This window comes from Oryzias melastigma, linkage group LG24 (genome assembly GCF_002922805.2).
Source record: "Oryzias melastigma strain HK-1 linkage group LG24, ASM292280v2, whole genome shotgun sequence".
Lineage (NCBI taxonomy): Eukaryota > Metazoa > Chordata > Actinopteri > Beloniformes > Adrianichthyidae > Oryzias > Oryzias melastigma.
In genome coordinates this window covers 15239665-15251713 of record NC_050535.1, presented here as the reverse complement: position 1 = coordinate 15251713, position 12049 = coordinate 15239665, and the positions used below count along the sequence as shown (strand labels likewise).

At 38.2% G+C, this 12049-nt stretch overlaps 1 protein-coding gene across 1 annotated transcript in view; it reads right to left on the bottom strand.

Annotated features, from left to right (window-relative positions):
• Nucleotides 1-559: 559 nt before the first annotated feature.
• The window catches only part of LOC112157960 (gastrula zinc finger protein XlCGF57.1), a 12415-nt gene continuing 925 nt past the window's right edge, over nucleotides 560-12049 (bottom strand). The window contains exon 2 of the mRNA XM_024291085.2: nucleotides 560-4019. Within this exon, the coding sequence (XP_024146853.1) occupies nucleotides 2152-3888 (1737 nt within the window). The 5' untranslated portion in view covers nucleotides 3889-4019 and the 3' untranslated portion in view covers nucleotides 560-2151. The remainder of the gene's footprint in view (nucleotides 4020-12049) is intronic.

Below are 12049 nucleotides of genomic sequence, written 5' to 3'. Positions count from 1 at the left end.
TGACTTGGGACTTGACTCGGACTTGAGGACAAAGACTTGGGACTTGACTCGGACTTGCAAAATGATGACTTGGTCCCACCTCTGGTAGATCATAAACACTCACCTGAGCTCAGGTGTCAGCTCACCTTTACACAAAGTTTGTGAGACAGAATGAATGCTCCAAGTGTGTTGGTTTATGAATAAGTGTGAGCTGTGGTTGCATTGTGTACATGCTGACATGTTTGTATTCGGTTTGTTTGTAACATTGGAATATGTGTGGACAAGCCCCGCCCCTTTAGACTAACATTGAAACCTAATAGTGATGAGGACGAACCTCCAGCAGCTTGTTGCTTCTACCAGCAGAGCTGACGCTACTGCTGCACTCAGACGGATGAGAAAAGCACAGAGAAGCAGTTTGTTGACTTCAGTCTTCTTCACACCTCCTGATGGAGCTCTGTGATCTGAGCTCAGTCCTGAGTTCAGCAGTCAGAACTGGACTTGAGGAGTCCAGCTTTGGAACCTGCAGAGAACCAACAAACAGCAGAAAGCCACACTGTGGGAAAGACTCCACACTTCTGACTGATGTTCACGTCCACTTTATTCTTCACAGGAAAGATTGGAACAGAACACTGACGACTAAAAAGAACAGAGAAACACTTCTAATCTCTGATACAAAACAGGAATCACAACAACACAAACACCAGTCGCACTCTTTATCTGACTCTTCCTCAATACAATTTTAGGAAAAAATATTCATCACAAAACGTTATTTACTAACAGGGTTCAACACAATATAAACATGGCATTATTTAATATTAAAAAGCAATATTAAATTGTTTAAAAAGCACATATAATTATAGTGTTGTCATGGTAACATACAGACTTAGACAACATTGTCTCAACATAAACTACAACCACAATGGTAAAGTTTAAAAAATACCATAAAACTATAAAAACATACTAATAAAAATTAACCAACAAAAATTTTCATTCATCTGACTCTTCCTTAGTACAATTTTACAAAATCTTTTCTTCACAAATCTGTTATTTACCAACATGAATCAACAAAACAAACTGTGATTATTTTATATTAAAAAACAGTATTGAAACGTTCACAAATCAGTGTTAGAGATGTGTAAAAATAATTTTAGTGTTGTCATGGTAACACACACAGACAAACATTGTCTCAACATAAACTACAACCGCAATGGTAAACTAAACAACTTTAACTAAGATAATACAAGTACAAATATCTACTAAAAAACAACCAACAGAAATTGACTTTATCAAAATTTCCTAAAACATTTAATATAACAGAGTTTATAATTTCAAGTCATAGTTCAAAATAACATTTATGTTTACAGGTGAATCTAAAAGAAAAATGTAATAATACATTTTTTTGGTAAATATTTCAAAAAGTGAAACTTATGTTGTGTAAAATCATTTACAAAGTTCTTTGTTTTGAGCAATATGATCTTGATGACTTATAGATGCTGAAAACCTAAAAAATAGTTTTAGAAAATTTTAATATTCTCTCAGAAGGATCATCAAATCTATGAGATACATGATAATTTCATGTTTTTGAGTTCAACAAAACATATCCATGTTGAAAATGTATTATATTGTTCTTTGTTCATCAAGCTACTGATTAAAATTGTACTTTTTGAAGAGGATATGTTCATTTATGCTAAGATCTGTTCACCTAATCTGTCTCTGCAGATTAGGTGAAAGAGGAACCCATTTCTTCTCAGAGTCAATGCTAAAATAAAATAATTTTAAAGGCGTTTAGCCAGGGGCAGTGCTGGCGGTGTAGACGCTTCCTGATAGGGGCTGTCCTCACTTTGTGATGTCAGCTTGTGAGAACCTGCTTATTTTTGTTAGTAAATAGATTTTTTTTACAGGATGCGAGTAAAAATACACAAAAAATACAGCATTTTCTGTTTTAGGAGGAGCAGGTGCTCAGAATGAAGAATGTTAGATTACTCACAAATGTGTGAGTGGATCAAAATGCTGCTGTGGGGTCGTTTAAAGTAAGTAAAGAACATTATAATTCCCCAATTAAAATTTGTTTTTTCACAGCCCTTAAAATGAAGGAAAAATGTTTTCAGAATATTTAAACCTTCCTAATTAAGCCATTATTGTCTTTACTTCACGAGCCCTCAGCTGTGAGTTTCACTTAATTTCAGAAAAAGGCTTTTCTCCTGTATGGATTCTCATGTGTACTTTAAGATTAGATATTTGACGAAACCTCATGTCACATTTTTCACACAAAAAAGGCTTCTCTCCAGTATGAGTTCTCATGTGTGTTTTGAGAGTAGATATTTGACGAAAGCTCTTGCCACATTCTTTACACAAAAAAGGCTTTTCTCCTGTATGAGTTCTCATGTGTAATTTGAGATTTGATTTATGACTAAAACTTCTATCACATTCTTTACACAAAAAAGGCTTCTCTCCTGTATGGATTCTCATGTGTTTTTTGAGATTATATATTATACTAAAACTTCGGTCACATTCTGTACACAAAAAAGGCTTCTCTCCTGTATGAGTTTTCATGTGTGTTTTGAGATTATATGTTTGACTAAAACTTTTGTCACATTTTTTACACGAAAAAGGCTTCTTTCCTGTGTGTGTTTTCATGTGTGATTGGAGATGAGCTAGTTGACTAAATCTTTTATCACATTCTTTACACAAAAAAGGCTTCTCTCCAGTATGAGTTCTCATGTGCGTTTTCAGACTAGATACTACAGTATAACTTCTGTCACATTCTTTACACGTAAAACGGTTCTCTCCTGTATGAGTTCTCATGTGTATTTTAAGACTAGATATTAGAGTAAATCTTCTTCCACATTCTTTACACGAAAAAGCCTTCACTTCTCTATGAGTTGCCATGTGGTTATTGAGACTAGTTGGATCACCAAAACTTTTATCACATTCTTTACACAAAAAAGGCCTCTCTCCTGTATGAATTCTTATGTGTCTTTTGAGACCAGATGCTTGATTGAAACGTTTGTTACATTGTTTACACAAAAAAGGCTTCTCTCCTGTATGAGTTCTTATGTGTGTTTTAAGAGTAGATATTTGACTAAAACTTGCATCACAATATTGACACGAATAAGGCTTCTCTCCTGTATGAGTTCTCATGTGCCTTTTGAGACTAGATACATCACCAAAAGGTGTATCACATTCTTTACACAAAAAAGGCTTTTCTCCCGTGTGGATTCTCATGTGTGTTATTAGATTAGATAGTCGAGTAAAACTTCCGTCACATTCTTTACAAGAAAAAGGCTTTTCTCCGGTATGGATCGTCATGTGTGCTTTGAGATTACACATTTGACTAAAACATTTGTCACATTCTTTACAGGCATAAGGTCTTTTATCAGGCTTAGCTTTCTTGCGGACAGACACATCGTGTGGATTTCTTGTTCTCTTTCCAGACCCTGTAGAGGAAAGTCTCTTTTCTTTTGGGGATTGTTTGTGTTTCTTAACCGAAGTTGTCATTTTTAGCTTTTTTCTAACATCAGAGTCACACTGACTTTTGGACATGCGAGAGTTGTCGACACTTTCTACGTGACTTTTGTCTCTTGTCTTCCTTTGATCTCTGTTCTGTGGCTCTGTCACTTCATCTGGAGTTGATGTTGATTCTTCATGTTGGTTTTCTTCTTCATCCTGACTATCAGTTTCATTCGAGCTCTGCTGATTGTTTCCATCTGCTTCACTGTCAACATGTTCCTCCAAAGTAGGAATCTCCATCAAGGTATAAGTCTCCTTAATCTGTATAGTTTGTTGTTCCTCCAGCTCCTCTTCAATCTGTGGGGATACTGGATACTCTTGTTCCTCTTCAATGTCTGGGGATTCTGGATACTCTTGTTCCTCTTCAATCTGCAGAGTTCCTGGTTCTTCTTGCTCCATTTTGATCAGTAGAAGTTTTGGTTCCTTCAGTTCCTCTTCAATCTGTGGAGGTTCTGGATTCTCCTGGTCTTCTCTGAAGTTCCTCTGCTGGCTGCAGAGATCCTCCTCAGTTAAAAAATGCTGGGGGAGGTCTGCAGGGACACAAACACAAGAAAGAGTCATTTTAAATAACTTTTTGTCAAGCACCAGTAATCCATCCATCAACTAGGGCTGTCACAATTATTCTGATAGTCAACTAATCACTGATTGTTTTTTTTTTTTCAATTAGCCGAGTAATTGGATCATATGTGAACTAGATGTAAAACGCACATTAAACTTTTGATGTGTTTAAGCTATATGATAAGTAAAATAAAGACAAGACGATAGTTAGCTAAACCTTTAATGAATCTTCCAGCTTTCTCCTTCATTTGTTTCTGACATTAAAAAAAGATTTTAACCAGAAGAGGTTGGAAATCTGAATCAATAGGAAAAAACAAAATATGAGGCTCCAATAATTTTTTGAAGCTTCAAAACATTTATTTAATAAAAAACATAAAAATTATTTCAAAACATATAAACACACTCATGTTTGCTCACTGAGGCCCATTTATGAAATTAAAACATCAAGGATGCAAAAGACCGTATCTGACCGTATTTCAATGAGAATGTTGAGTTTTTTTTTTCTTTAGGCGTTGCAGTAATAGACCAGAATAAATTATACACAACTATTTTAAATAAAATAAATATTTATTTTGTATTTTATCATTCAAGCCTTTCCAATAAGTGTGTCAGTCATTGATATATAATACTGGATTGGCCCTTGCCCATTCGCTGCTATAGACAGAGACGTGCACGTGGAGGCGCCATAGCTGTGCATTGAGTCATGGCAGCAGAACACAGCTGTTTCAATTGAGGACATGCAGACATTAACCACAAAAATCAGGCTAGCTCCCTCGTTTCTTAACCGATTTGTAAAAAATATGACTCGAATTAAAGTTTAGAAAAAGATTTATCTTGTAGTAAATTTCAATATTTATTATTTATTAAGATGAATCTGTAAATAGTGCAAGAATTGTGCCTTCTGCTGCTACAGGTAAGGCATTGCTGTCGAATGAACAGCTTCTAAATATCTGTGATGTTTTTTTTTTTAATTTTGCCTCTGTGCTAAAATCTATATAACAGAGCTTATAAATGCTTGTCACAGAAGCCCAGAAACTAGGGAGATTGATTTGAGTCTATTTGCATTAATGACTGTAAAGTTTAGTAACAAATTCCTTTAAAAACATCTCAAAAAACACCCGTTATCACATTTTTAAACAAAACTACAACTTTTATTTATGGAAAATATGTCACAAATGCATTCATGAAATTTCCGTTTACGCAACCGTTGAATGCTGCGATTTCCGCCTCTGGCTATAAATTGATCTGACGCCGTCTAGCGTGTGACCAGAGGCCCCTGTATTCTAGCTGAGCTTCCTCCGGTCCATACGACTAAGACAGAAGCTCAACAGTGATGGCACGAATTTAGAAAATTATGTGCAAACACACTTACACTTCTTACCAAAAGAAAAGTGTGAATAAAAACAAGATTTAGGCTCTTAAAGTAGCTAGCTACATGCTACTTTGCTAGCACAGCAATGCAGCAACGTGCATCTTGACCGCACATATTACGTGTTGCCCACATGAATTACCATCAGTTTTTGTGCTGGTTGAATACGTGCAAATAACATCTACCATTTTTGAAACATTAATAAAAACATACATCAAAAAACCAAACTAGCATGCTACTCGAGAGTTGCTAGCACCCACTTTAGCACACACTATACGGTTTTCAGCCCCATTTCTTTCTATTAAAATGCGATTCCTGTCCTGTGATGATTCCTCTCCATCGGATTATTTTATGGTTTTTGAAGTTGATTACAAAACATTGCGTACCCTTTTGTGTGTCTTTTCGTATTTATTTGTACCTTCTCCATTTATTACTTGGGAAGACTCAATGCATAGTAGTGTTGCATGTCTGTACGCCGTATGTCACGTGATTTCCAATCCAGTAAAATATCTCAATGGTGCCAGTGCATTTCATAAAGCTTTAGGCCTTCAAACAAAACATTGATTCTAGCAGTTTATTATTAGCATTAAGTGTGTACATGTAACACACGTGTCAAAGTCAAGGGCCGGGGGCCAGATCCGGCCCTCCAGATCATTTTATTTTATTGTTATTAATGGCCCGATGTTATCTTGTGCTCATTTCTAACTTGTTTATTTTTGGAAAAAATTATTTTTATGGAGAGTCAAATATTGAAAGTTATTTAAGTTTTAAGTTGATTTATCCTGGAATAATATTCCTGCCTTTTTATTATTAATAAATGTTAAAAAGTTTTAAAAATGCAGTTTTAGTGTTCAATAAATATTTATCCAGTTTGGCCTGCGATCTAAGGTGTGTTTAGATTTTGGCCCCTTGTGTGATTGAGTTTCACACTCATGATGTAACCTCATACACTTATCTCAAGGCCAGATTTGTCAAGAACAGGAATTCAGCTTCAAAATAACAAGAAGCAAACTACAACACTTGAGAAATCTTACAATTGCTTTACAGACAAAGCACCAACAACTGTGTCTTTATCAAACCCCAAATGAAGTCCATAATAAATCTGAACATTAATCTGAGGACGCTGGATGCAGCACTAAACAGCCTCTCACTGTCTATGCTTGAACTCAGAGCAGACAAATACTTTAGAATGGAAACAACATTGTAGGTTCAGTTCATTGTTATCAAACACATAAAAGAAATACAGAAAATAATAAACCAATCATTTTCTCTGAACATCATCATTTGTACACTTTTTTTCCCCACAAATCACCCATATAAATCCAGTGGAGTGAAATGCCCAAGGTCAAATATTCCTTCCTCTGGTCCATTGCCCTTCAGCTAATAACACAGTGAAGTGAGTTGAGCTGTAGATGTCTGAGCTCTCTACTAAGAATCTAGGTCAAAGTAGATGTTTAGAGCTTGTTCTGGATGCAGACGCCTTAATTTCATGAAATCATATTCACCTGTTATTTTGTTCCTTTTGATTGCTTGTGTAGCACTTGTGTTGCTAAGTTAAAACATTAAGATGTTAATGGCTAGTGGTCAGAAGTCTAGAGTTCGTCTCAAGGAGGGAGCAGCTGGAGACTGAAGCTGGTTGAAGCTTAGTTTATGTATAAATATATACAGTAAAGTGAATGGCCATTTAAATATACATATTTACAAACAAAAAGAAAAGAGTACCAAAACATTTCATACTGAATTGAGTCCAGAAAGTTCATTTCATTGGTATCTCAACAGTCTAAGAATCAAAGAGAAGCGTACAGAATCCAGCCCAGAGTTAAATGGAGCAATGAGTCCGTTGAATATTGTGTGCGTTACCACCTCCGTGGGCGCAACTGAGGTGGTGTTTATTGGGCTACAAGGAACCTCCTACCAGCCCGGTGGAAGGCTGTGGTTTTCCAAATTTACCGCATCTGCTGATCCAGTTTCCTGAGGTTTATTTTGCCATCATGGGTCTGGCCTGGATAATCAGGACCAGAGTTCAAATCAACACGTGTTTCCAAAATAAACCCCTGAGATCTCAGATAAATAAACAGTGCTAATGGTACTATAATCACTTATAGTCACACTAGAAAAGTCAGTAATAGCTATTTATAGAGCTCCATTATATCATAAACAATGAAACAGCAATAATATGTCACTTTCAGACAAGAAACTGTAAAATACCCGTCTCTACTTATCTGCCGAAGCAGCTAAAGTGCTTCTGACTGCTTAAGTGCTGTTACTATTAACTCAGTCATTCAGTACACAATAAATACATTAATTCATTCATTCATTTTGGTACACAATAAATAAATAAAAGCAGGCATAACCAGTACATGAATAACATTTGGCGTTAACTATCAGTGCAAATTATTGTTAAAATGTGGTCAAAACAGGCAGGATTGTAAAAGGGAAGCTATCTTCCCATTAATGAGTGAAGTGACTAAGCATAACAGGTTGACTCACCTACTTCCACTACAACCACACGTTCTTTTAACAACCGTGCGCTTGGCCGCATACAACATAACACGCTCTGAGATAAACAACAAACGGAAATGAGATGGATTACGGAGTGAACAGCTGCTGCAGACAGACCTGTGTTTCGCCATCAGCTTCCCCACCGCTTCCTGCAATACTGTTGCGCAGCCCCCCTTGTTAGCGTACATGGTTCCCTGCTCCAAGTCACGTGGTGCTGCGATGTCACGTGAATGGAGGCCCGTGAGTGGCCGATCGCCCCACGTGATCAAATTACGTCACCGACGTGCAAAGCAGAGGTGACCAGACACGCAGAAAAAAAAATACTCAGAATCAAGGCAGGAAAAATAAAGCAACGGCTTCTACCTGGGTTACACTTAGACGTTTGCAATCAAGCACTTCTCAAAGTCTTTAATCCGTTTAATTATTAGTACCTCTGTGTCTTGACGAAGATCGTTGCGTTTCATCACCATTCTCCCATGGTTAGTCAGTTTGGTGTGTCCTTTAGATAAATGGTGGTTCAGATAAACCGCTTTACCCTTCAGGTTTTTTCTTTGCTTCATCAGAGCTGTCTTGTACTACCCTCTTCCTTCTTGGAAGAGGGTAGCAGGTGTCAAAGGAAATTCCTTTAGACGTGAGGAATGCTCTGACCTGAGTCTCAACCACGGCCCAACACTGGCAGGCGGAACGTGAAGCCAACCCGGAAGTAATAAAACGTTGCAGTACCGGCACTGACCAGAGAGGCTGGTGCTCAGAGTGAGCAGAATTCCATCGACTCCCGAGTTAAAATCCTAATTTTCACCCCTCTAATAAACCCTTTTAATGCCTGGTGGTTAAAGTTTTTGTTTCATCAATGGCAGCATATTTGATCAGTGACAACTCTTTCCAGCACCTTCATCACATGCGATGTAAGGGCCACTGGGCTGTAGTCACTGATGCCAGATGAAGATGACTTCTTGGGCACAGGAATGAGGCAGGTCTTCCAGAGGAGGGGCACCCTCTCCTGCCTGAGGCTCAAGTTGAAGAGGTTCTGGAGAACTGCAGACAGCTGACTGGCACAGGTCTTCAGAGTCCTGGGGCTGATTCCATCACGGCCTTTAGCTTTGTGTTTCAGCTTCTCCAGCTGACTCCTCACCTGGCTGGTCGTCACCTTCAGGCCGGGCGGCGGGGAGGGGTGTAGGGCTGGATGTGTCCAGTGAGGGAGGGGTGAATCAGCGGGGGCGGATGGGAGGGCAGTGGAGCTATTGGGGGCGAGGGGGGGACCGGGGCAGTCAGAGAGCTAAACCTGTTGAAGTAGATGTTGAGCTCGTCAGCTCTCTCTTTGTTTGCCTCCGTCAGCCGTCCTTTCCCTCCACATCCTGTGATCTCCTTCATTCCAGACCACACCTCCCTCATGTTGTTCTGCTGGAGTTTGGATTCCAGCTTCCTCTTGTACGAGTCTTTACTCTCCCTCAGCTTGTCTCGTAGAAGATGCTGCACCCTCCTCCCCCAGACCTGAAGGCTTTCTTCTTCTTGTTCAAAAAAGTCTTAAGGTCACTGGTGATCCATGGTTTGTTGTTTGGAAAACAGCGGACCATATTGATGGGCATGAGTGACTCCTCACAGAATTTGATGTACTATGTGATGCATTCTGTCATGCCATTGATGTCATCCCCGTGTGGCTGGCAGAGTGCAGTGGACTCAAAACAGTCCTGGAGGGTGTCCTCCGCCTCCTGTGTCCATTTCCTCATTATTCGACTAATCGACTATTAAAATAGTCAACGAATAATTTAGTCGTCGATGCGTCGTTTTTGTTTTTTCCTTGTTTTGATCTTAAAACTACTGTTTGCGCGTTCTAATGCCAGGTCTTCCATTCTCTTTGTCACACATGCGCAGTGGTACTTATCCGGTCAGCAGTGATGTAACAGGAAGTTCTCCGTAGGCTCATAACAACATGCTAGCTAAAAAATGTGGGAAGCAAAAGGAAAATAAAAGAGGAAAAAGTGTCAAATGTAATTTCTGTAAGACAGAACTTGTGTTCCATGAGAGCACGATGGCGATTAATGATCACCTGAAGCTGAGGGATGTTGAGACAGAGTTTGATCACACTGAACAGAGAGCTTCGTCTAGCTAAGCTAACATCAGCGCTAACTGTAACACAGCTAGCGCTGCCGCAGCTGTCATTACTGCCTGTTTGGAGATGAAGCAGAAAATCTGCAGCAGATCTGTGTCTACGGCGCTTCTGTCTGCATATGAACATTTCATAATCTGCGCTCTTCTAACCAAACGCCGCGATGACAGCGCGGATAATGACTTTACGTCGTTTTTTTATGTATAGGAATATCTTGAGTTCAAAGATGTTATTAGTGTTTTGCTTTAATAAATGGGCCTCAGTGAGCAAATATTTTAAATGTGTTTATATCTGCAAATAGCTTTTAAAATACTTTATACATGTTTTACTAAGTATATGTTTTAAAGCTTTAAAAAAAAAATAACTGCAGGCTTTTATTTAGTTTTCTGTAGTTGATTCGGATTGCATTATTTGATTTAAGTCTTGTTTTAATGCCAGAAACGAATGAAGGAGAAAAGCTGCAGATTCATTAAAAGATTAATAAACTATTGTCTTTATTTTAGTTAGAATATAGCTTAAAGACCTCAAGTTTAAAGACAATCATGGTTAAGATGAGTGTTTAACATCCAGTCGCCGCACGAACCGATTAGTCGATTAATCGAAAAAAATAATCGGAGATTAGTCGACTATTGAAATAATCGTTTGTGGCAGCCCTACTGTCTACAACCACTAAACAAGCTCAAACCAAAATTACGTCTAATGGAATGCTAAACTTGTAAACTTAGCTCTGGACTTTTAGACAAGCTCACTAGTTCATTTCTGGAACTAAATAGTTTTCTCACCGCTCCATAACTCCACAGCAGATCTGTATCGACACCACAGACCGTAAATAGAACTGGGCGTATCAAGCGTTGAGGTCCCCTATAGGAAATGCATTACCTTCCACCCTTGCGAAAACAGGCCAGAGCCTTCCTCATTACTTCCTGGTACATCTACAGTGATTGCAACCCACCGACAGCGACTAGTCCGAGTAGGTCCGAGTCAATCTGAGTCACATTTTTAGAGGAAATACTGTCAACCAATCAGGAGTGAGCTTGTTCCTGCTAATTCTAAGCCAACACCCCTCCCACTAAACACACCACAGAGGAATCTGCCAATCAAACGTTTGAGGCGGGGCCAGCGGGAGTCACATTCTTTTACTGAGGGATCTGATTGGTCAGTTTATAACTTGAATAAATGGCGATAAAAAATAAATATCTTAAAAAAGAAAATAGAATAAAAAAAAATAATGTGTTAAGAAGGATGAATCAGAGCAAGAATAATTATTCGGATAAATAAAATGACTGAGAAATAAGTGTCTATTTCTCAACTAAAGTCAATGGGATTTTGGCCTTCCAACCCGGGGGTACTTCTTATTTGGAACACAGAAGGAGGGACCTTTGCGCTGTCCATTGTTATTCACGTCAATGATTGACACACAGCCTCTCTGTCTGAGCAGTGAATGTTTCAAAATCTGCTCTTTGATCTGAACGACGTGATCGTGGTGCAGAATATGAATATCCAAAACTGTGACTGAAGTTCCGCTCACAGACATAACTTCTGAAAAAATGAATTAGCTTTAACATCGGAGCTTTAGCTCCAGTGTTTACATTCTTTTGGTTAACATTTGACGCAATTAAGAAAAATCCATCTTATTCTGAAGAAACAGCCTCGTGCTGCTGGAAGGTGGATGTAATCAACATGAACCTGATTCTGCTGCAAAAAAAAAAGACCTTTTTTCATGCGGCTCTGCACTAATATGTAATGCTTAGAACGTAAAATGTTGAAGAACTTTGAGGATAAAAAACTGTGGAGAACATTTTTAGGTTTTGTTGTTAAATGATCCAACACAGCAGTGATTTTTATCCAGTTTATGTTGTTTTACTGTTGAACCAGAAGATTGATACAAAAAAAAAGTTTAAAATGACAAACAAAAAATCTTTCTATCTGAATCTTAGTGGTTTTTTCAGTTTTGTTAATTCTGATCTCCTGTTCTAAATAAAGGTATAAATGATGATTAAATACAAATAATTTACATTTTCATC